This window comes from Cygnus atratus, chromosome 20, assembly GCF_013377495.2.
Source record: "Cygnus atratus isolate AKBS03 ecotype Queensland, Australia chromosome 20, CAtr_DNAZoo_HiC_assembly, whole genome shotgun sequence".
Lineage (NCBI taxonomy): Eukaryota > Metazoa > Chordata > Aves > Anseriformes > Anatidae > Cygnus > Cygnus atratus.
The window spans coordinates 6899344-6924657 of NC_066381.1; the positions used below are offsets into that span (position 1 = coordinate 6899344).

Consider the following 25314-nt stretch of genomic DNA (forward strand, 5'->3'; position numbering starts at 1 on the left):
TTCCTTTCCTTTTCCTTTCCTTTTCCTTTCCTTTTCCTTTCCTTTTCCTTTCCTTTTCCTTTCCTTTTCCTTTCCTTTTCCTTTCCTTTTCCTTTCCTTTTCCTTTCCTTTTCCTTTCCTTTTCCTTTCCTTTTCCTTTCCTTTTCCTTTCCTTTTCCTTTCCTTTTCCTTTCCTTTTCCTTTCCTTTTCCTTTCCTTTTCCTTTCCTTTTCCTTTCCTTTTCCTTTCCTTTTCCTTTCCTTTTCCTTTCCTTTTCCTTTCCTTTTCCTTTCCTTTTCCTTTCCTTTTCCTTTCCTTTTCCTTTCCTTTTCCTTTCCTTTTCCTTTCCTTTTCCTTTCCTTTTCCTTTCCTTTTCCTTTCCTTTTCCTTTCCTTTTCCTTTCCTTTTCCTTTCCTTTTCCTTTCCTTTTCCTTTCCTTTTCCTTTCCTTTTCCTTTCCTTTTCCTTTCCTTTTCCTTTCCTTTTCCTTTCCTTTTCCTTTCCTTTTCCTTTCCTTTTCCTTTCCTTTTCCTTTCCTTTTCCTTTCCTTTTCCTTTCCTTTTCCTTTCCTTTTCCTTTCCTTTTCCTTTCCTTTTCCTTTCCTTTTCCTTTCCTTTCCTTTCCTTTCCTTTCCTTTCCTTTCCTTTCCTTTCCTTTCCTTTCCTTTCCTTTCCTTTCCTTTCCTTTCCTTTCCTTTCCTTTCCTTTCCTTTCCTTTCCTTTCCTTCATTTTTTTTTTCCTTTTCTTTTTTTAACTCATATCTGCCCTGGGCCATTTTTTGATGAGCTTCTGTCTCTGATCTGTCTGACATTGCAAATGCTCTTGCCTTTCACATCCATCTTTGTGCTGTTGCCAATCTGTTGTGTATAAAGTCGGTGCTTTCATAAGCTGGCTGAGATGGAATCTCTCTAATTATTTTTGTGATTCTTTCCCGTCTTCAATGAGGGAAACCTCGCCGGGCTCTGCTAGAAGCCGACTGATCCCTCTGTCATGTGAAAGGTAATGAATTTCTGTAGGTCTCCTGCTCTTCCCTCCTTCGCCTCGCAGGCTCTGGCTGGGGAAGGGAGCAGGTCCTGTCCAGCCGGGAGAGGCGTGTGCAGTCCTGGCTGCAGACGCGGCCTCCCTCTTTGGCTCCTGGCAGGGCGGGTGAATGGGTTTTTCCCCTGCCGTTTTGTTTCTTGTGGAGCTGCCTTTTCAGGCGGTTACACCCTGCTATCCCAGGAAGCTGACTTGTGTTCAAAGGCTCTGCCGGTGCCTTGGCACTCGCCTCGTGCTGCAGGTTACGGGGACAGCTGTGGCAGCCCTGCTGTCGGTGGAGGGGAAGGTGTAGCTGCTCCCAGACCAACCTGAGCACCAGGATAATTGCAGGGCTGGGGAAAATCACCTCGGAGCCCCTCTGGGCTGTTGTCTTCCCTCCCTGCACTGAGCTGTGGGCACCACCAGCTCCTACGGCAAGATTCCTCGTGGCTGTGCAGTGCTCACCCTCCACCCACACAGCCCCTCTCTTGGGGCTCCCCTCAGCCCACACCGCATCCAAACACACCCCATAAGGAAGGATTCCTGCTCCAGCCTCACCAGGGCTGCTGGCTGGTGGGGACAGAAGTCTCTGCCACCCTTTGCCTCGCCAACCGTGACGCCAAAATGCTTCTGCCCCAGGGCCACGTGCAGCCCTGAGAGCCAGGCTCCTTGTTCCAGCGTCCTCCTGGCAGCCCCCTCTGCCCTGCTGGCGTTAGGTGGGTTGTTTTATGGCTTAGCGAGGGGCTTCACACAGCAGTGCTGGTTCTGGGGGTGTCACCAGCTCGAATATTGGGACTTTTCCCCCCAGGCCGGGGGGGACCGGTGCCGCCCGGCGGGCTTGGTGCTGGGCTGGGGGTTGGCCGCCGAGGTCCGGAGCCCTGGGGATTTCGCAGCCTGCTCGCTCTGTTCAGCTGTGAAGCCCGGCGAGATGATTTGAATAATTTAATACCGGGCTGTGACCAAGCCTGGAGAAAGGGTAAAGGAAACAAAGAGGCCCCCCAGCCCCGAGCAACAATAGCTCTTGAAACGACAAGCCGAGGCACGTCCGTGTGCCGGAGGCAGAGAGCAGCCCCAGCAAATAGGCCAGTTGCATTCCTCACGTCTGCTGCTTTGTTTCCCCACAGAAGCTCCCAGTGAAAACTGCAGGTCTCAGGGCTTCTGCCTCGATCCTTGTTTTGTCCCTGCACCCTGGTGCTGGAAACGGCTGGAAGAGCTCGGCTCGGCCGCCCAGGGGCTGAGCACATCCCGGGGCCGTGAGGAGCGGGCTGGGGAGGCAGCGTGATGGGACGAGGACTCCCGGTCCCGGGTGGTGCATCCCCGTCAGCGCCGACCTCACCCGGGTGACCGGGTCTGTTAATGTACACCGAGGTCTGTTCATTTTCACCGAGGTCTGTTCGTTTGCACCGGGGAAAAGCTGCCTGCAGGGAGGGACGGACACGAGGAGCCGCAGGCAGGCAGGCTCCGAGGGATGCTCGTTCCCATGCCTGCCGAGATTACACGTCCCACTGACCTCGGCCCCTTGCTGTCAGCAGGGAAGGGCCAAAACCCGCCTGCTGCTCCCTGAGCTGCTCTGGGTTGGTTCTGGCACCTGTCCTGGTCACAGCCCTGTTCCCACGAGGCTTCGCAGCCACCGTCTGTCCGTCCAGCACCTCACCTTCTGCGGGCACCGGTCCCCAGGAACAGGGAGCGGGCTCTCCCCACTCCTTCCCCCGGGGCAAAAGGCGCCGCCTTGACTTCTTTAGAAGCCAGAGCGTCGGCTTTCTGTCCCTAAACGCGGGGCAGAGGGAAGGAAGGAGGAGAAGGAAGCCTCCCCGAGCCCAGATGGGTCCGGGGCCTGACCTGCCAGCGGGGCCGGGAACATATCCCCTCTCCAAAGGCGATTGCCCTGCCTGGAGGTTGTGTCGCCTTTGTGCGAGACAAATGCCTCGCTGTAATGTGGAGTGCGGGGAGGGCTTTCATTAGGGAGAGGGGGAAAGGAGGGGATCTTTGTTTGCAGGGTCTGACACCTCCGAGCCATCCTGCCGGCACAGCCAGCGCCTTCTGATGGCTTTGTCAGCTCCGGGCTAATTAGCAGAGATGGCTCTTCAGCGAGGTTAGAAACGAAAAATTTGGGAACATCAAAGAGATGGAGTTAATAGGGATAAAACTCTGCCTGCTCCATGCCTGCCGTCGGAGGTGGGGGCTCGCTAGGCTCACGGGGAGCAACTCGGGGGGAGCCCCATGGGATGCTGGCACAGGGGCTGCAGGACCCTCCTGGCCATCACCCGCTCCCACAGGGATGGTTTTGGGATGGGGCCGTGTCTCAGGGAGCTGGGATGGGTGTCGGGCAGCGGCTGTGGTTGTTGTGTGCTTGGCTCCGGGGTGTGCTGTGACTTGGTGGCAGAATCAAAGGGACCCGGGGCTGCTGCTGGGTCCTGCCCCGGGGGCTCCTGGCTCCGAGCAAACCCCACCAGGAGAAGCCAAATTTGAGCAGCCCAAACCCCCGTGACGGCTGGCTGGTGGCACCGCTACCAGCTCCCCCTGCTCACCCGGCTGTTGTCCTATTTTTTTTTTTTTTTTTTAATTTAATTTTTACTTTTTGCACGTTGCGTTTCCAGGCTCTGGGCGAGATGGTTCAAGTTTAGCTCACTGCTCCCCACCGGCTCATCGCAGCCCTCGGGGAAGCCCCTGGGGTGGCTGCTGCGCCAGCCTGAGCTGAGTTTTTCGTGCTCAGCACACATCGGGGCAGGATTCGCCCATGGCCGGGTGGCCGAGCTCAAACCCAGCCGTGGGGCGGCCCTGCTCCTGGCCACCCGGGGACGGGGACGGGGGTCATTTTAAGCAGGAGGAAGAAGAGAAGCATGAGTGACAAGGGACACAGCCTGGCTGGCCCAGCGGGACCCCCAGGCTCCCCCCCACCCCCCCCCCGCTAACTGAGAACCGCTGCCATGGGGGGGGCTGGAACCAGTGACCCTGGCTGCTGGGAACGAAGCCCCCCCAGCTGCTGTCCCCATCCCTGGGGCGAGGAACAAGCTCTCCCCGGTGCCCCACAGCCAGCCCTCCATCCCCAACACCCCTTTAACCCCCCCCAAATCCACCCAAACCCCCCCCCCCCCAAACCCCGCCGGGGGGGGGGGGGGGGGGCGGGCAGCGGGGCTGGGGGCGGCGTGGCTCCGCTTTTGTCGCCGCCCCGGGGAGGAGCCGGGTACTGGGAGCCGGGAGCCGGGGCTCGGGCAGGAGGAGGAGGAGGAGGAGGAGGAAGGCGAGCGGGGCCGGGAGCCGGCTGCGGGGCCGGGGGGGGGTGGGGGGGGCGATGCCGGGCTACGACTACAAGCTGCTGGAGCGGCCGCGGCGCCGGGTGCTGTGCCCGCTGTGCGGGAAGCCCATGCGGGAGCCCGTCCGCGTCTCTACCTGCGGCCACCGCTTCTGCGACACCTGCCTGCAGGAGTTCCTCAGGTGAGGACCCCCCCCCCCCGCCCCCCAAACCCCCACTTTTAACCCCGCCGGGACATCACGCAGGGTTCCCCCCCCCCCCCCCCCCTCCACCACCACCACCACCCAAGGGTGCGGGCGCGCCGGATGGGTGCTGCTGGGGTGCTGCTGGGGTTCGGGGAGGGGGCTGCAGGGCAAGGGGGGTGCGGGGCGCCCCCCACGCGTGACAGCGGGCCGGGGGGGGGGTGAGGAGGAAGAGGAAGAGGAGGAAGACGAGGAGGAGGAGGAGGAAGAGGAGGAGGAGGAAGGCCAGGCGAAGCGCCGCGCTCCCAGCACCCTCCGACATCCTGCCCCGGCCGCGCAGGAAGGAAGCAGCACCCACCCCGGCACCCCGGAGCCCCCCCAGACCCCCCGGGTCCCCCTCCCCACCTTTTTCCCCATCCCCCTCCAGCCCCGGGGGAGCCCCGGGGGTGTGCGGCAGAGCCCGGCTGCGCCCCCGGCCCCGCGTTCCGCCCGCCGCCGCCCCCGGCTCAGCCTCGCCCCGCTCCGGCGACCTTTGCACGGTCCCCGGAGGGGGGGGGGGGGGGGGGGCACCGGGCTGCCCGAGGCCGGTTTCTACGAAACCGGGCGTTCCCGGGGCCGGTGCCAGGCTGCGCCTCCGCTCCCGCACCCACCCGGGGCCGTGGGGCTCAGCTCCGGACACGGGGGGATCCGTGCGCCCCACCCACCCCACAAAATCCCTTCTATTTGGGGCTGGGGGGGGGTCCTGCCCCTTCGCCCCGGCTCGCCACGAAGGTCAGAGGCAAGGACGGTGCCCCCGGTGCTGCCTCAGCACATTCCCTGCCCGGCCGAGCGTGAGGAATGGGGAGGCTTTGTCGGGGATTCGCGCCCCAGACCCCCGCCCCAGTGGGGATTACGGCCCCCGCACCCCGATACCGGGCAGGGCCGGTGCTGCCACCCCGCTGAGCCCCCTCCCAAAGGCCTCGGGGCGATGACACCTCCCGAAAAGGGGCCTGGGGCTGCTGGTGGTGGTGGTGGTCCCGTGGGAACGCCCGTGCAAACACGGTGGGCACGTGGCAGAGTGGGGCTGGACGTGGCCGTGCCCCGAGGGCTCGCACCCCGCTGCTGTCCCCATTATCCCTTGGTCCCCAGCACCGGGACACAGTGGCCATGGGGGATGTCACTGAGCTGATCCCGGTGACATCCCAGGCCAGCACGCACTGGTGGCACTGCTGAGATGGCCACAACGTCTCGCATCCCCTTGGCAGCCCCAGCCACCCCAGTGCCTGCCAAGGGCACGCGGAGCGATCGGGGGCACGGGGTGACCTCGTCCCCTTCACATCCCGGGGGATGCCAGAGCCTGGGTCCCTGCGTGTCCCTGCTGTTGTCCCCATGGGCAGCGCCCAAAGCTTTCCACCCTGGGCACGGTGCCATGGGGTGACGGTGGCTCCCGGCCAGCCGTGCCCCGTGCCAGGCTCCCCGTCGGGCTCCGTCCCCGTCCTCCACCCTGCGACGCCTGGGGCTGCGCCGTACCCACCAGGGGTGCCCCCAGGGCTGGCTTTTGGCAGGAGCACCCCATCCTGCTGGGGTGCAGCCAGGTGGGGACCCGGTGTGCTGGGGACACCGCTCCGTGCACGCAGCAGCTGCAGGTCCCGTGTCCCCCCACCCCGCTCCCACCTCGCCAGGGTGGCTGGCGGGGCCGTTTCCTGGCGAGGGGCAGCCCCTGGGGCTGCGCATCCGGGCTGCACATCTGGAGCCCAGCTGCTGGCCCCGGCACCCGGGGCCGCGGGCAGCCCCGCCGGCCCCTGCCTCCATCCTTGGGGGGCGCAAGGGGGCTCCAGATGGTGCCAGCCCCCCCCCCCCCCAACAGCAGGGGGGCAGCCCGGGGGGCGTCTGGCGGGGGCATTTCCCAGCTCTGACAGATGGAGCGGCTGCCGCCGGGATTAGGGCTCCCCAAGGGCTGGATTTGGCACGCCGGGCGGGCAGCGCGGATGGCCTGGGCTGGGGGCTGGGGGCTTGGGGGGGGTCCTGTGGGACGTGTCACGGCCGTGCCCCAGCCCTGCCTGATCCCGACCCCTTTCTCTTGCAGCGAAGGCGTCTTCAAGTGCCCCGAGGACCAGCTGCCCCTGGACTACGCCAAGGTGAGTCTGGAGCTGCAGGCACGGCCGGGCACGCGGCCAGGGCACCCCACTGGCAGGGGAACGTCCCCGTGTCCCCAGCGAGGGTCTCTGTGCCCCTGCCTGGCACAGCCCCGGCGCCTGGCACTGGTGCCCGCGCGGAAGCAAGAGCCCTTTGTGCCGCTGCGCTGGGAAACGGAAACCCGCTGCCGACAAAGGGCGCTTGTTCGTGTGCCGGCGGGGGGATCCGGCCCCGGGCACCGTGCCCACAGCTCCCCGCTGGGCTGGGGGGGGATGGAGGGGGCTGGTGAGGGATGCTGACATCCCGGTGCTGTCCTGTTCCCCGACAGATCTACCCCGACCCCGAGCTGGAGGCGCAAGTGTTGAGCCTGGCCATCCGCTGCATCCACAGCGAGGAGGGCTGCCGCTGGAGCGGGCTCATCAAACACCTCCAGGTAGGAGCTGGTGGGCAGGAGAGGAGCAGGGCCGCACCCTGGGGTGCCCTGGACCCCCGCTAACCATCCCTGTGCCCCCAGGCCCACCTTGGCACCTGCGCCTTCAACGTCATCCCTTGCCCCAACCGGTGCAGCGCCAAGCTGAGCCGCCGCGACCTGCCCGAGCACGTGCAGCACGGCTGCCCCAAGCGCCGGGTCAAGTGCGAGTTCTGCGCCAGCGACTTCACCGGGGAGGCCTTCGAGGTGGGCACGGGGGAGGGGGGACAGGCCGTGCCGGGGGGGGGGGGACGCAGCTGACAGGGGTGTTGTGGGGGCACGGCCTGGCTGGGGGTGTAGCCAGGACGGGGGGTGCAGGGTGGCCATGGGGCACGTGGATGGGGGACACCGTGGGGACACAGCCTGGCCGTGGGGACAGATCCTGGCCGTGGCTGGTGACGCTGCTGCTGCGGTCCCCAGGGCCACCAGGGGCACGTGTCCCCAGGAGAGCGTGTACTGCGAGAACAAGTGCGGGGCCCGCATGATGCGGCGCCTGCTGTCCCAGCACACCCTGGCCGAGTGCCCCAAGCGCACGCAGCCCTGCACCTACTGCGCCAAGGAGTTCGTCTTCGACACCATCCAGGTGAGACGGGGCCCGTGGGGACGGGGCCGCCCCGCCGGCTCTCAGCGCCGCCTGACCGCCATCCTCTGTCCCCAGAACCACCAGTACCAGTGTCCTCGGTACCCCGTGCCCTGCCCCAACCAGTGCGGGACGCCCAGCATCGCCCGGGAGGACGTGCCCAGCCACCTGAAGGAGAGCTGCAACACTGCCATGCTGCTGTGCCCCTTCAAGGAGGCTGGCTGCAAGCACCGGGTAAGTGTGGCCCCAGCCCCGTGCCAGCGTCCCCGTCCCCATCCCACCCCGGTGTCCTTATGCCTTCACGTGCCCCGCAGCATCCCCACAGCTCTCCTGCCCTGACATCTGTCCAGTCCCTTGTGGGGCTCCCATTCTGCTCTGCCCCATCCCTGTGGCCACCTGGTGTCCCCATCCTGTCCTGCGTCACTTTGCCACCCTGGTGTCCTCCCCGTGCCATCCCAGCCAGGTGTCCCTGTGCCAATCCACCCTGGTGTCCCTGTACCATCCCACCCTGGCGTCCCCCCTGTGCCAACCAGGCCAGGTGTCCCCCTGCCACCCCTCTCCCGTCCCACCCCTTTGTCCCCGTGCAGCCCTGCGCCACCCCGCTCCATCACCCCCATTCCCCAACGCCATCCCCGTGGCCTCCTCCCCCCACCCCACCCCACCCCCTGCTGATGTCCCCGCCGTCCCCGCAGTGCCCCAAGCTGGCCATGGGCCGGCACCTGGAGGAGAGCACCAAGGCTCACCTGGGCATGGTGTGCGCCCTGGTGAGCCGGCAGCGGCAGGAGATCCTGGAGCTGCGGCGCGACGTGGAGGAGCTGTCGGTGAGCAGCGACGGGATCCTCATCTGGAAGATCGCCGACTATGCCCGCAAGCTGCAGGAGGCCAAAGCCCGCAGCAACTACGAGTTCTTCAGCCCCCCCTTCTACACCCACAAGTACGGCTACAAGCTGCAGGTCTCGGCCTTCCTCAACGGCAACGGGAGCGGCGAGAGCAGCCACCTCTCCGTCTACATCCGCGTGCTGCCGGGCGAGTATGACAACCTGCTGGAGTGGCCCTTCTCCTACCGTGTCACCTTCTCCCTGCTGGACCAGAGCGATCCCTCGCTCTCCAAGCCCCAGCACATCACCGAGACCTTCCACCCCGACCCCAACTGGAAAAACTTCCAGAAGCCGGGGGCCTCGCGCGGGTCCCTGGACGAGAGCACCCTGGGCTTCGGCTACCCCAAATTCATCTCCCACGAGGACATCAAGAAGCGCAACTACGTGCGGGACAACGCCATCTTCATCAAGGCCTCGGTGGAGATCCCCCAAAAGATCCTCGCCTGAGACCCCAATTCGGGGAGGGGGGGGTGGACGGGGGACAGGGGCCGTGAGCTGTGCGCCCAGCCCGGGCTGACCCCGATGGTGCTGAGCCCCCCGCCCCGGGGCTGGGGACCCCGCGGTGGCTGCGCCGGCGGCTCTCAGGGAGGCGGTGGGGGGGCCGCCCCCATGCCCCCCGCTGGGGCTGGGACCCCGCCGTGCTTGGTGCTCAGACCCTTCTCAGGTGCCCGGGGGTGCCGGGGGGCTGGGCCCCCCCAATTTCCTTGCTGGGGTGCCCGGTAGCCCCCGCCAGCCTTGCTGGGGACCCAGCGGGTCCCCGCTGCCCAGAGCCATATTTTGTAAGCCGGTGCCCCCCGGGAGCACGTTTGTTATTTATTACCCTGGGCCGGGGCCCAATGCCCCCTTCCCTGCCTCTTTTTTTTTTTTTTTTTTTCAATAAACTCTTCTTGTATTTATTACGGCTGCCTGAAGCTCCTTCCTGTCCACGTTCCCCCCCCCCGCCCCCCGGGACAGGGGACACAGCTGGGCGCCATGTCCTGGGACAGCACTGGGGGGGGGGGGCTCCACGTCCCCAGTGCCTGCCCATAGGGGTCCAAGGAAAACGGGGCTGGGGGGGGCACGGCGCGGGTAATCCCTGACCCACATCCCTGTGGCAGACGGGTGCAGACAGTTAATTCGGTAATCACCGGTGGCAGGGCGGGTCGCCAGGCCCCAGGGTGCTGATATCTTGGAATGCCCCCCCCCCCCCCGCCCGAGACCCCCCCCCCCAGCCCTTTGTCAGGCAATCAGGGCTCCAGAGGAGGCAATAATTCGGGGCAAATGGGGGGCAGTGGGTGGCAGTGGGGGTGTTGGGGTGGTTTGGGGGCTCAGCTGGATCAGGCCCCATGGGACACCCCCCCTCCCCCCCCCCCCCCAGTCACCCCAGTATGATGGGGGGGGGCGCTGCCCCCAGGCTGATCCCACAGCTGGGTTAGTGCTGCCCGGCTGGATGCAGCCCCCCTCCCCGATCCCAGCTGGGCTGGGGGGGACACGGGGCAGCCCGTCCCACCCCAGCCCCCCAGGACTGTCCCAGTGCCACACTGGTGCCCAGTGCCAGCTGTACTGGTGCCAAAAGCCAGCACTGTTCTGGTCAATGCCAGCGACGACTGGTGCCCAGCCTCAGCCCGTGTTGGTGCCCAGTGCCATCCCATACTGGTGCCCAGTGACAGTCTGTACTGGCCTCTGATGTGATCTCACACGTGACTGGTATTTGTCTGTATTGGTGCCCTACCAGTCCCTTACTGGTGCCCAGTAACAACCCATAATTGTGCCTGATGCAGTCCCATACTGGTGCCCAGTATCAGCCCGTACTGGTGCCCCACTGGTCCTGAACTGGTGCCCCACTGGTCCCATACTGGTGCCCAGTATCAGCCCGTACTGGTGCCCCACTGGTCCCATACTGGTGCCCAGTATCAGCCCGTACCGGTGCCCCCCCCGGTCCCTCCGGTGCTCGCTGCCGCCGCCGCGCGGTGCCGGGGCTCGGGGCCGGGGCACGGCCGGGACTGGGGCCCCCCCTCCCGGCCGGCCGCGGTCCCTTCCCGACGGGTCCTCCCGGACCAGAGGGCCGGACACAAACCGAGTTTTTCCCTGCAGAGCCCAAACCCGCATTTCTCTTTATTTTTTTTGTGGCTCAGCGGCCGGAGCACGCTCAGGGTGCCAGCACCAGCGCAGGGAGCCGGGCTGCTCCCCCCCCCCCCCCCCCCCCCCACCGCAGCCTTTTGCTGAGCCTCGCACCAAGCAACAACCCATCCATTTATGAAATATGATTTATGAAACGAACTGAAAGCCGCAGCTCTCACACCAAAAGGCTGGCAGCCACAGACCCGTGCTGCCGTTGTGCGGCGCGATGCCCAAAACTGGTGGAACCCACCCCAAAAAATGACCACGACCCCGAGCTGCCTCTTCCCCCTATTTTCACCCCCCCCCCCTTTTTTTTTTTTTCCCCCTTTCTCCTTCCAATCTTTGGTGTGAAATTTGCCCTAAGGTGCTGCACGGCTTCACCGCGTACCCCGGCACCGAGCCCGCTCCCCGAGCACCTCTCGCCCTTCAGGTCTCTGCGGGATCCGTTCGGAGACAGGGAGGGCAAATCCCCGGCAAGAACTGGGTTGAGAAGCAGGAGATGCTCTTATTATTCGGGGGGAGAGGGAGATGAATCGGTGCGCTGCTAAATTTAGACTCAAGGAGCGAGTTTAAAAATAAACTTCCTGGAAAGTTGTGGGAAGTCGGTTGCAAAGGCCCCGGATCTGCTGGACACATATCGAGGCGCCTTGCTCGCTGCTCCAGCCCCGTTTTTGACCCTGGCTGGCTCCCACCAGCACAGAAGGTCTCACAAATAACCCCCCCCCCATCACCAGGCACCCTCCCCCAGCCCCTACAAATAACCCCCAACACCAGGAAGCCCCCAGCCCCACCAGCAGGGGCCAGCCCCTGCCCCAAAGCACACCCACGGCTGAAGACCCCCACTGGGGGGGGGGGGGGGGGGGGGGGGGGGGGGGACGACCTATCCCTCTCAAACCCCACAAACTCTTTGGGTTGTAGACAGGTGAGGTTTCGAGCCTGATGCCGGCATTTGCGCCGTTCATGGACGCGCCTTTAGCTAAGGTGTCTGAACCAGGCATTAATATTTCATAAGGGTTAAAAACAAACAAACAAACAAAAAAAAACACCGCAAAGACAAAAGTGCTTTTTGCGTCCTTTATTAAAAACCTGCCTGGGCTCCCCCGCTGCCCCCAGACCTTCCCAGGAACGCATGGTTTGAGCACCAGGGCAGCAAGGGAGAGGGTTTAACGGGGGGGGGAGCAATGAAACCCCGGTGCAATTTCACCTCTTCAATTTTAATACGTCTCCCAGGACAGCAGCCCTCCTGGCTGAATCTACGGCTTGTACCCAGTTGCCTCGAAATTAGCTTAAACTAATTAGATAAAATACTCCGGTAATTTTATTACAATTTGGCCTTGTCGAGCACTGGAAGAGTGTCAGAAGCGCCGCGGCTGCGCCACGACCCCACCAGCAGCCCGAGAGCCCGGCCAGGTCTCTGCATGCACCCAGAGCCCGCACGCTGTGTGGGACTGGATGGTAAATCTGGGGCCGAAAGCAAAAAATTAAACCCGGTTTTGTGGCATCGGCCAGGCTGGAGCGGAGCAGAGGCACCGGGCAGGAACCACCTCCTGCCCTTGCATTGTCCCCAGTCCCCCTCCCTTCAGGTGGGGGGAAATTTGGGGACACAGCGTGGCATTTTAAGATTACGGGTGAATTTAAGTTCAGTGCTGTCCCGTTCCCAGCCTGGTGTTGGTTTATTCGCTACAGCTTCCCGTGTTCTAATTTTCTACACCTCCCACAGCGCATTGCCTACCTTGGACCCAGATCAATTTTGGCAACGTGAGCACAGCACGGGAAGAAAAGCCCAAACACAGCAATTGAACTGTCGAAAGAAACCCACGCTCAACCTAAAGAGGAAGTTTCCAAGGGTTGAACCTACTCTGCCTTCCACCAGAGGCTGGGTTAGTTGTGCCTGCAAGTAACTCCTCGGCGGTGGCAGCAGCTGCTCGTGCTGAGGTCCCCACTGGCCCAATATCCCCACGCCGATAACCAGGGCTAGCTGATGTAAGAGGCTTTGGAAGAGGCTCTGCAGAACGGATTCCTCCTTGTGGAGACTGATGGAGACCGAAGTGGTTCCGGCAACCCCACAAAAGATGTTCGTTTGTCATCAGAGAAATTTAGACGCCCATGTCTTTCGAGCAAGTGCAGAGGGGTTTGGAAAAAATCAGTAGTTGTTCTGTTGTTCTCTCTTCTTGCAGAGGAAAACACACAGTCAGTCCCGTAAAGGAGCTACATGATCGCTGGGAATGGAGGGAAACCCCTCGGCTCCCGTCTTCTGGAAGAGGTCTATGAATGTCACGATCCCCTTTAAAAATCTTTATTTAGTTCTATGCTAAGAACCCAAACTGGGAATTTATTGCACACGCTGTTGGTGTCAAGGCTTCAGAGGGCATCGCTGGGAGCAGCCCCAAACACCCCGAGCCCTCCTCCCACCCCGGAGGAGCAGCCCCCTACGGGCAGGGCGAGGGACGGACCTGACCTCAGCATTTGTTCCACCTGGGCAGGACATCAGACTCCTCTCCCACTGACTTTGTGAGCAATTCTTTCAGCACTTCCCTGCCTCTGACATTCTGCATCGCTTCTGTTCCTCCCGACCTCCTCGGTGCTTTTAGGGGAGAAGGGCAGCCAGGTCCTACCCCACGCACTGTGCCCACGCACCCTGAGCCCCCTCCCCAAATTCCCTTTAGGATGTGTCCAACCCCAACCACATCAAGCACCCGCTGGGTATTTCTGTACCCCCCCCACGGGCCAACCTGCCTCACGCACTCGCCCTGCATACAAACAGCACAAGGGGCAGAGCGACCAGGGCTCTCTTTCTCTCTCTCTTTTTTTTTTCTGCTTTACTTTTTTATTTTTCCTGCAGACAAAAAAAAAAAATCTAGTTCATACCCGTAGCACATAAGAAGCAGCGTATATAATCAGTATGTGGTTTAATCAAATACAGCAGCAATTCCCCGTTGTCTCCACCGTGAGCCCCAGCAAACATTTCTGTTTGGTTTCTACGGGAGTGGCCAAGTCCCACGGAGACGTCTTTCACAGCGTAAGCTTAAAGAAAGAAAATTCACAAGTGTCTTTATAAAACATTAACTTTGGGCTGTAACAAACTGGGCTTGAGATTTAACAGCTTCAAAGCTTCTGCTCAAAAGAAAAGACACGGAGATGGAAGCTTCCTCCTGGAAGGTTTTACACCACTTTCCTGTTTATCCCTTCTAGAAGCTATTTCATGCCAACCTTTGGCTGGCAGGGGAGGTGCTAGAAACCACCAGGATAACAAGATTCTGCTAAACCAGCATGGTACTGTACAGGGGACAGGGTTCGGTGCTGACAACACAGCATAAGTAGTTCAGAAAAACATCTGCAAATGCCCTGCTCTTTCCTCAAAGAGCAGAATTGCCACCTGTGGGTACCCAGGCTCCGCCTACGAGCATGGAACCAGAAATCTGGTGCTCGTACTTCCTATGCTGGAGGTCATGAAGCGACTGAGCCGCCGAAGAAAAAAAAAAAAGGCAAAAAGGAAAGAAGGCAAGCGCTGCGGTGGCAGCAGCGGTGTGAACTCCTGGAAGGCAGCTGCCTGCCTTGGCATCCCCAGGAGCCAAGGGGTGCTGGTCCTTGCGCCGCTGCTGCCACCGCGTTCGGCACCATGAGCGGCACCGGCCTCCGGGCTGTCCTTCAGCAAGGAAAGGCCCAGCACGGAGCGGAGCGTGAAATAAATGGCACAGAAACACCTCCTACCGCACTGCGGTGCCACTGGCCTCGGGCTTAAGCCTCACCCGCTCCTCCCTTTGCCACCTGGCTGGGCAGCGGTGCCACGCGGGGCCGCCCTGCAGGCTGAGGCTGGGCTCCCTGCGCCTAGGAAGGAGGCAGGTCGGCGGTTGTATTTCTCTGTGCAGATCTGATGGGGAAGGAGGAGAAAGGAGAAGCTATTAGCTGCTGCGCAAAGGCGAACGGTCGCGGTTAAAAAAAAGCCCTCGCTCCTAGAACAAAAAAAAAGGAAGTGTTGCAGTATGTTTTAATAGGAGAGCGATGCCTATTTTTTCAAGCAGGCACCTGGCAACGTCCCACCTGGATGAGGCTTGGGAATATTTTTGCTTCCCAGTCCTGCTGCGCCAGGGCAAAGTCTCAGAGGTCGTGGCTCTCCGCAGAGCAAGTCACGGCGGTTCCCAGCGTACATCCATCGCTAACAGCCACATTTAACACCAGGCATCAAAACCACTTCAGCAAAGACCACGACACGGGGCTCTGCTCAAGGCTCTCTCTTAGGAGAAGAGCAGGAAGGAAAAAAAATAGTTTTAAATAAGAGTCTGGGGTCAGATTTGTAGCAGGCTAACGAAGAGAGGAGATGCCAATATTTTATTTAGTAAAAAGGTACGTATTCAGGTAGCAGAACACCTTACAGTAACTAACTTAGCAGGAAATGTTAAAGTCATAGCACAGCCCTAGATCGATTTGGGGGAGCGGGAGAGGGGAGACGACAGGGAGACTGTAAGGGAAGCAGCTTCAGACTCGAACCTTGGCTTCCAATATAATGTATTCAGAAAAATATTGCATGAAAAGCCTCAGGATTTTAGTTCTTTCATAGATGTATATTTACCAGTTTTCACAAAGACTGCAGGAATACGATTATAAACAATAAATTAGGACTTCATGTTGCTATCATTTGGCATAACACAATCAGGCAATTTTTCCTTTTTAAATATAAGGCAACACAAGCCAACACATAATTTAATCCGTCTTTAGTCAAATTGCTTAACTTTGCTAAAGAGTTATCACTAAAGAACGGCTTATAGTACACTTAAAGGAATTTAAATAATGACATAAGTGTACTAACTTACGCAAGGAGTCAGAAAACGTACTCTGCTAAGCTTTGAAACCTAAATATTTGTTACAGCCCAGGACTACACATCTAAATTAAAAAAATACAAATAAATGTTTTCTAATTTTTCCATTTACGAAAAAACTTTAAGAATCTCTAGCCAACTATGACGTCACTTCAAAACTTGTAAGTTTTTTTTTTTTGTGTTTTTTTTTTTTTTTAATTTTGTATGATGTCTTAAGATTTTAAACCATGCTCGTTAAGGAAAGTTCAAGGAGCAAATACTTAAGGCTTTGTTTTTCAAAGGGCTGTGAGGGAGGCCAGTGGATGGCAGAGGCCAGTGGGTTCACCCATACACAATGCTACTCAAACCCACACTACCAGGCGACATTCATACAGAAATATTACACTTAAAAGTTACAGTGTAGAGCAATAGTTTTTTTCTTTTTTTTTAGCCAGTGTACATATAAAGAATCAATGCATTTATTTATTTATTTTTTTTAATTTCCAAACTTGATTGTGATCATTATTTTCAAGTATTAGCCTCGTTGACAGAGATGAGGAATTTTCTACTTACAACAAATTCGGCTCTCAAAAAGGAAAGGTTATGTTTCAAGACACGGAAGAGAACAAGACGCTGAGGTTACCAATAGTTAGTGTCCTACCGGTCACTGACTCGACTAGCTGCTGCGAGTGACTTGGGGAAGGAACAGAAGTAGTTAGGCACCGAGACTCTGGGAAGAAGGTACGTTATTAATAGCTCCGCTAATTCCCAGAGAGGAGAATCATTCCATTAAATCAGCTGGGGCGTTTTGCTGTAGGATACGGGACTCTAAAGTCCCCCGGTGTCTCGTGGCCGGAGCTTCGCTTCGGATCCACCGCCTCCCGTTCCACCAGAACCGCTGCTGGAATGTGAGAACATTGAGAACGTGGCTCCGCGCCTCCGTTCATCGCACCGGAGACAAGCTGGAGTTACGTCTCCTCGCCCTGAAATTCATTCTAGCTACCGGAGAAAGCGGCTGAACCCTTTTTGGGGTTGTCAGTGGGTCTGGATTCCCCGAGGCGAGCCGCAGCGCAGCCCATCGCCTGGGGACAGCCAGACTCCTAGCAGCGAGGGGTTCAGACGATGTTAGCTGGTGAAAGAGGAGCGGGGAAGGGAAATGTGATGCAGAAAAAGGCAGCTACAGACGGCAGCCAGGCTGCCTGGGCCCTAAAACCGCCAATCCCCCTCCCCACACCCTGTCCACAAAAAAAAAAGCGTCGGAAAAAAAAAAAAAATCTGTCGGAGACTTTTGACTTTGGACAAAGTCTAAACGATAAACGCCGGCATCTCCGCAAGAAATGGCTGGAAAGCTTCTTCCTATATTAATGCCTAAATACGTACCCCTAGCTAGCTCTTTTCAAACGTAGGCTTCTTTTTCAATTAAATAGGCCTCTAGACAGTGCAAATGGTCAATGTTTAATGCATTAATGAAATGGGCTTTCGAGCTGAAAATAAGCCCTGCTTCCTGACAAATTCTGTTGCTCTTAATCTTCAGAGGAAATTGAGATGGAAATTTAAGCGGCTACACTACCTGGCTCTTCAAGGAGCTGGCGAACAGATGCAACTGTGAAACCCTGCAGCAACTCAACATCAGTCCAGCACGTAGTTACTAAGCAGAAGGCAAAAGCAGCACAAAGGGGATTCTGCGGTGAGGAAACAGCTGTGGCGTGAAGTAGTGTAATGAAATTCTTTGAAACAAAAGGCATGTTAAATATTTGATGCATAAAGGAGAGAGAGATAACATGTAAGCAAAGCTTTTAAATATACAGTATGTCTTCTTCCAACGGTTACTATAATGATCACACAAGTTTGCAAGTTAAAAATGCCTTGCTTATTAATTAAAATTAAGACTAAACCTCTAATTCTGTCTGTGAAAGTGACTGCAGCCTATCTATACCCTGGGTGTTGAATATGAAGATTTCGACTATCGGTTGGTTCAGGTGCTCGGTTCATGGGGGGCCGATGGACTTTTCCCAGCACGGCCATGCTCTGATCTCTGAAGCAAGACTGCTGGAAGTCCCCGCTTAGGTAATCCATGGTCTGCATCACATTATTCTGGCTGGATGGACCAGCTCCAGCTCTGTAATGAGTTCCTCCCGCACAATCTAGCGGCGCTCCTGCCGGCTGTCCCCCGTGGAAAGGCATGGCGAGGTCCTGGGACCCGGAGCTGTCGCTGTTGGGCGTGGGCAGGATGTTGTTCCACATGGGCTGGAAATAGTGCCCGTTGGTGTACGGCAAGGGTCCCTGCAGGCCGTTCACAGGCGGAGAGGGCGTGGGCTTCTCGAGGGGGGGCTTCAAGCTGAACGACTGGCCCATGCACAGTTCTTGAGGGTAGCTGGACGTTTTGCCGGGGAAGCTCTGCCCCGCCATCTCTCTCTGAGGGTGCTTCCCCCGCGAGTCCAGCGGGCCCAGCAGCGTCCCCGCACATTTGCTGCAGATGTGCAAGCTGGTGCTGGTTCCACGCGACCGATTTGATTTCGTTCTGGTACGCAGGCGGCACCCTGTTAATATTCACCATGGGCACGTTAACGGAGGCAGAAGGAATAGCAGCAGCAGCATGGTCTACAGGGTTTACTACACAGGAAGGCATGGGCGTAGGGACATTGTGAGTAGATACCCTGGTACTTGCATTGATAAGCAGGTTGCGACTTATGGGGCTGGGGTTGGCGATCTGTCCCTCACAGACTGAGGTAGTGCTAATGCCAGCTCTGGCCTGGCAGAACTGGTTGATCTGGTGCACGATGCTGCTCAGGTCCGGTGGCTGGTTCTGCTGCAGGGTGGCAGCCATAGAGAGGGGAATGGTTGAGGTAGACACGGTCACATTCGGCGGCGCGTCTGCATCCGGCATCTTTCTGCTTCCATGTAAACCCGGCTGCAGCAAAGGGTTCGGGGGGTGCTGCAGAGTCTGGTGTGCCATGGGCTGAGGATGCTGCAAGCCCTGCGGCTGCTGCATATTCTGAGGGTGCGGCAGCGCCTGCGGCTGCGGTATCCCCTGAGGGTGCGGTAAGCTTTGTGGCTGTGGTATACCCTGAGGGTGCTGCAAAGTCTGTGGCTGCGGGATGCTCTGGGGGTGCGGCAAAGTCTGTGCATGCTGGAGAGCCTGCTGGCGAGCAAGCGCCTGGGGGTGGGTTAAAGTGCTAGGTGCAACGTAGGGGGTGGAAGGGGGATTCATCATCGCTTCCGGCAGCAGACGTGTGCGTGTCCCGTCAAAGTCCTTGATAATTCCTTTCGCTGGAGATTTGACTATGGCCAGGAGGCCCGTTTTCGTGGTGGCCTGAGACGGGTAAGGACTGTACCTCTGGCCCGAAGTATCAAGTCCGTTCACAGTACGGCGTATGTGTTTCCTCTGGGGAACCTTGACACTGTTTGGAAAAATCTTTATAGTCAGTGGATTGTTGGCGACCTTCTTAGCATAGGCATCCAATTCTGCTGGGGTAGGATACTGTGCAGATCTCATTTTCTGTGTAGTGTCCCCTGCGGAGAAAGGAAATTCATCAATACTGACTCTGGCAAGCAAGGGACCAACCCCAGGACACGACAACCACGCAGCAAGGGGAGGAAATCTCCAGGGAACCGAGAGGCACCAACTTCATCTTCCCACACCAGCGGATCGTCTACCAGATCCCTCGTTCCCTTTATTAGCTGGAGACCAACAGAACCCCAGTTCGACTTCAGGCAAAAACTGCCTAGAGGAGCAAAACCAAACCAGTGTTTTGATCAGAGTACGTTTACAGCTGGACAAAACCAGGTAACGTGCTTTAAGCATTGGAGCCTGCAGTACTTATTGTGGCTGGTGGTGGTGGGCCAGTCTTTCATCTCTTAATTTAAGGCTGCCTCCCCGTGACCCTTCGAGCCATTCTCAAAATCTTTAGCGTGTAATTCAGAAATCAGAAAGCTATGAATTAAACATTAAACTCACGGAACGCCGAGGTGGGAGCCTTACAAAGCACTTCGGCTCAAGCCTCCATTTAAATCTGAGCTCTTTCCTAGATGCTGCCATCTGAAAGCACTCTGAGTGTCTTTTCGTCCATTAGGAAGTCCTTGTCAGTCCAAGTTCAGCAAATGGAAGGAGGCTACGCGTACGTTATTTTATGGCTGGCAATTATTCCTTCAGCTGAATTTTCAGCCTGGCACCTTGCTAGGGACAGCAGCCCGGTCGGTATCAAACAGCAGAACTGTGTGATTACCTCACAAGATTAAAACCATGCTGCTCCGCAGACACAGACAAAAGACTTCTGGAGACAGAGGTGTGGTTTCACTTGTGCTGATTTACCAGATACCTACCTTGCCTACCAGCTTGAAGTGCTTTTGGAAAGAACTTCAGAAATCTGGGGAAGTGCTTGTGCCTCCCGTTGCAATCTCACTCCAAGCAGAGACTTGGGCCCTTTCCCTACCACAAAACTCCTACTTCAGAAGTCATTTTGTAATCTTCAAATAATGGCTCGCAGCTTTTACAATCCGACTTTGCTTTTGCCTTTTTTTTTTTGTCCCCACCTCGCAAACAGGAAAAAACGCCCATCCTTTTTGCTCAACTTTTCAGCATCCCCGTGCCCGAAAGGAGGTGAAACACAGGAGCCAGCTCCTCCAGAGCCCAAGAGCATCCCAGCCCTGCATCTGGCTCTCTGACCCGCGGAAATCGAAGTGCTTGATGCTCTCAGGCAAGCAGCCTTTCCTTTTGAAAATCCATCTCTGATTCTTCTAAGCAAATTGCCTCCAAAAGGCTCCCGAATGCAGCTGAAGCGCGAGGAGCAGCCGGCTCGCACTCGCTGTCTCTGCGTCCTGCGGCTTCCAGCCTTCCCGAGCGAGGAGATCAGTGCTGCTCTAAGAGCACTTACCGTCAGAAAGTAAGGGCCAGAAAACGGAAAATAGGATGAATACCGAAAGGAAGGATAATTATAGAAGTATTAAAAATACCTTTTGTGAAATGAGAAGCCCTGCAAGCGGGCTGCCGTGGGTCCCTAGCACAGCACGCACCGCGCTGCCGTTTATACTCGTCCCTCTGCGTGCTGTCCAAACACTGGCACACAGCACCCTTCTTCTTAATCAAAGCACTCATTTGATATTAACCTGAATATCCTCTCTGTTCATAGCCCCGTATCTTCCGCTGCAGGCAGGCGGTTTCTGTCTGTCCTTTTGAGAGCTGCTGTGTCCCTAACGGGGAGCAGAACCTCTGAATTGCGTTCATCAGAGGCCAAGGCCTCCGTGAGCTTCCCAACCTTTATTTTTAGCAATGTTCCAAACTCACCAAGTTCTGCTTCTTCCCCCTGGGACGACCCCTTGCAACACGCCATGAATCAGAGAAGAGCCATCAACAAGGAACAAAGGAGCCCACACCTTTCTGTATTATGGTTTAAGTTATGGTCGTGTCCATTTTCACACAAAGCTTTCATTTTCAGGTGAAAAATTCAGTGGATACTTCATGACATCTTTCTCATCAAAATTTCCCTGCCTGCTTGAAACTTCTATAGGCACACCAGCAAATTAGGTGGTAAACATTAACGCTGGATGGATACACTAAGTATTCTTTTCCTCAAGCATCTGTCCTTCTGTTACGCAGGAACTGCAAGGGAAGCTTTTAGGAAGGAGCTGACTTTGTTTGGCCAGGCTGCATCTACCGGTTACAGCGTACCTGCAGTCCTGAATCTGGATGGATTCCTTCCTGCGAAGGGTGAAAATAACCCCTCTGTCAGGCTTAAGCAACGCATGAACGTCACGTCTGGTATCCTACGAAATGGTAAACCATCTTGTAAATCCCTTGGACGGGATCTTCTGGAACCAACCATTTCAAACAGATCTCTTTTTTCATACGGCTAACATTATGATTACTCTTACTGCGAACTACCTCACCCATTCTACTTAGGCCTGACCGAGATGATGGGTCTCAACGTCCTGCTTAAAACGTTGTTTTGCTGGTAGTTCCACAGGCAAGATCCGATGATTGGAATAATTAAGACAACAACAACAAGTAGCATGAGAAAGGAGAAACACATTACAGGGTGATCAAGAGTCTGAATATCTGACCAAAATACCCTATAAACCAGTAAAGAACGATTAGGTCTTGTAACTAAGGGAATGGAAAACCAGCTAGAATAGACTGAAAGAAAATGTTGGTAGTAGGAAGAACGCATGCGAGATCCGTGGGCAAGTGCCAGAACTCTGTACCAGGCCACAAAGGTTCCATGAAGAAAGCAACGGGACGGTGAATGCAAGGCAGAATACTTTTTGTTGAAAAGCAATTATTTCATGTTTACTACAGGGTAAAGCCGTGCATACGAGCAATTACCCCCATAAACTGATCGCGCTAACGCCGAGGCAAGCGGCTCATCTGCTTGCATCCTTGCAGGCGTCGCACCACGCCGGAGCTATTTTTGTCAGATGAGATACACTCCTCTGCCTCACCTCAGCACTAATGCAACATCTTTCAAGTGCACTTCACGTTAAGCCTTTAAACCCCACAGCTTTTAAAATTGCCTATGGTTAAATTTTCATTAGCGTTAAATAAAACACAACCGGGCCTTCAGGATTCCTGCCCTGTTGAGAGCGTCTGCACCGGGACAAGCGAAAAGCAGCCGCGCTCGCCTTCTGCACAGAGGTCTCAGCCGCAGAAGACTTTACAGAAGGAGCCTCAGCTCCCAGATCGGAGGTGATTTTGGCTGAGGATGCTGCCTTCGGCCTCAGCTGCCCGCACCACCTGTCCTGTGATGCTGTCATAGGTTGGGATTCGAAGGAAAATAGGAAATCTGAAGTCCCTTAGTGGTTCAGTTTCAAAAGGAATAAATATGTGTGATCAATCCACAAAGCTCCTACTCCACGGACCATCTTCAAGAAAAATGCCTCTTATTTGAAAGTAAGAAAAAAAAAGATAATTGAGCCAGTGTGGAATTTTAAGCGTGAATAAAAGTCTGATCCAGAAAACGACACTTAAATCGTTAATACAAACACGGTAAGTCTGAATAAAGGTTATCAGGTGGAGTTCTGTGCCTTTTGCTAAAGCAACAGCGCCATTATTAAAGCCCTATCCCACCCCCCATCAAAAGTCACGAGTCACTGTTCATTAAAAATACTCATTAACTGAGCTTTCCCTTGGCCAGGGGCTAGACCACTCGTGCATATACAGTATGTAGAGAAATGCACCAATTAATCTTACACACATCTGCAGCAGGGGTGAGCAAGGTCTGTATAAGCAGTTTCCTCCTCCATATAAATCAGAACAAACTGGAAGAGCTGAGCATTACCACCGCCAGCCAGTGCCTGCCAGCTACTTCTGTCCTGAATTTTTTTAAATGCAGTGCCCCGAAGACTTCACTAAGCAGCATGCAGCGACGCTTTCAGCACGGAGATACGTCGTTCTCCGGAACAGCACCGGGTACCATCAGGTTAAGACACTGCCCCCACACCAGCACACTGCCTTGTAAGCTGTGTAATTAGCAAACACCTGAATTATGCACAGCTACGCTCGCACGAACCTAAGCGATTTGCTTTCAGAGCTGAGCTCTCCAACCCGCCAAAGACACTTCTCGTAATGCCAGAGCCGAGGCACGGCCTCACCACGGCAGCCTGCCTTTTGGATAAGCGCATTTTAGTCAGCAAAATTCAGGCTGGAAATGGAAAAGGAGAAGGGGAAAGCCTAGCTTTGCACCTTCTAATGAAGTCCTTTTGTGAGTAAGGATTTTTACAACTGCCACAAGTGTCATTACAGGCACCAAGCCTGTGGAGTCGGCATAAATGCTCCCTAAGAGGTGCTGGGGAGCACACGTGTACGTGAACAATGTCACGCACCACCGGCAGGACTGGTACTTTGAGAATGTCACCCTTAACTGCAAAATTAGCTTACCTATTTTCAGCAGCATCTTACCATGTTAACGATTTAGCTCTAACCGGAGTGTTAATTACTTGGTTTTAAAGAGCAACGAGTCCACGAGCAGACCGAGGGTACCAAGATCTCCCAGTGCACGTTTCGAATACAAGATACATCCCTGTGAGCCAAGTACACAGCTCTTACGTAGAAACCTTCTGTAATTTCAGCTGAACAATCAGGGTACAAAAATAAAGAGCAGAGACAGAGCCAGATTTTAAAAACCTCTAGCCAATAACCTTGCATTCCCAAGTGTAAGTTCTCCTGAAAATACCACTTCGACTATCAAAAGGGACACTGAAGTTATCAGGCATGAATTATCACAGTACTCTGCAGACAGATTTTGAGAGGCACCAAAGAGACATCAGAAAGAAGACGGAAACTTTGAACTTTAGTAAGTTGGGCTGGATCACTACTATTTGCGGTATATGCCCCAGGTGTGTAGAACAACAGAGCTGACCTCAAAAGGTTTGCATTAGCCCGATCTAGCTTTTATGGGTGTCTACGAGTAATTAAACGAATCGAAATGAAAGAGTCGGGAAAAAGTTGTGTTAAGAAGCAAGTCAACCGGCACGCTTTTAGCACAACATGTTTCCAGCAGAGGCATGAATCTCACAGAAACCTTGCCTGCATTTTGTCTCGTGGTGGTTAAAATTAACCTCTGGAAAGCCCTGCTGCACGCACGTGAACCTCCACAGCGCTTTCTCGCAGCCATTATTGAGGGATGCCTTGAAGGCACAACAAAACGAGGCCTCTAACATTAAACGTTTTTTCCACTGTACCCTAAATGTTTATTTCACAGCTGTACCAGAGCCAGATTTAACAGTTAACCACATCCTGCAGACAAAACGTCACTCACATTTCTGAAGTCCAGTGTTCATCTGCGTGTAAGAAAGAAGCTGAAAGGAGAGGTCACCTGGTCCTGGCAGACAGGCCAGCATGGCAGACAGGCACTAACACAACATGGGGCATTCACTCCTCTGCACACTGCAACAACAGAGAGACAATTCAAAGTTATAATACACGGAGGAACACGGAAAAGAAAGAGGCAGAGAGCCGTCCCTGGGTGAAGGCCTGACCAAGCACAGATGCACGACCACTGGCCCGTACCGAATCTCCTGGCAGCAGTGGAAACGCTTCGAGAAGTGGGTTGGCTACTTGCCTAAACCAAAATACCTCTGCTGTCTGACACGCAGAGGGGGATCCTTAACTCTCTCTTGGATTTCAAAGACGGTTGTTACGGATGGCAAAGAAACCACCCTCGTTCATTTGACTATGTAGTGAGAGGCGCTGGCTACCTACCAGCTACAGCCAAAGCAAGTCCTCTGCAATAATCCTGTCGACGGCTCTTTTACATTGCATAAAAAGGCACGGCATGCAGAAATTGAAGGCGAGGTATGCGGCCCTCTGCCTCGTGGCGAGACCAAGCTGCGCGCCACAGCCTGTGATTCCTGCGGGGCGTGAGGCTGGACGAGGAAGGGCTCCAACCTCTTTCACCTCACCCCTCCGGCCGTGTCCCCCGGGAAGCACGGCGGTGCTGCCGTCCTGCTCTGCACAGGCTCCGAGTTTCTGGCCCCAAACCCTCAAACCAAAGCACGAAGCACCAAAGCTGTTTACATGCAAGCTCTGCACAGCCACACTCGAACCCCACCATCGCTCTGTGAATACAAGGTGGGGTCCAGCAACAAAGCCGACTCAGGATTCAAGTCCCCCAACATCACCAGGGCTGGGGAGAGAATTTTTGGTTGGAACAAGGTCTCTAGACGCCACCTGGCCAAGCCCCTGCTGCAATCCCCCCTACAACAGCGGGACACACCACCGACAGCCAGCCACGAGCGCTTCACAAAGCTCTGGAAAATGAGGCGGCTGAGCCAAGCTGGAGAAATCCATCCAATTTTCTCCTCGCCCAGATCTCCGCAAGCACCAGCGCTGCTCTGCAAGCGGTAGACCACGCACGCTACCAGAAATGGAAGATGTGCAGCTGTAAAACCTTGCAAAACCAACTCCACACCTGGATTTTCTGCTCACGCTCTGCAGCAGGTGGAGTTCTCA

General features: G+C 56.2%; 2 protein-coding genes across 2 annotated transcripts in view; one reads left to right on the plus strand and one right to left on the minus strand.

The window, feature by feature from the left end:
• The first annotated feature begins 4287 nt into the window (after positions 1-4287).
• TRAF4 (TNF receptor associated factor 4) lies at positions 4288-8919 on the plus strand. Its single transcript, XM_035561050.1, is given in 8 exon segments — positions 4288-4430; positions 6496-6547; positions 6874-6978; positions 7060-7221; positions 7435-7443; positions 7445-7597; positions 7673-7828; positions 8287-8919. Coding segments are annotated over 8 exon segments (1413 nt in total).
• Positions 8920-14864: 5945 nt separating this feature from the next.
• The window catches only part of FAM222B (family with sequence similarity 222 member B), a 35378-nt gene continuing 24928 nt past the window's right edge, over positions 14865-25314 (minus strand). Inside the window, 3 exon segments of the mRNA XM_050714768.1 lie at positions 14865-17798; positions 17800-18881; positions 24122-24249. Of these exon segments, the coding sequence (XP_050570725.1) occupies positions 17295-17798; positions 17800-18881; positions 24122-24203 (1668 nt within the window). The 5' untranslated portion in view covers positions 24204-24249 and the 3' untranslated portion in view covers positions 14865-17294.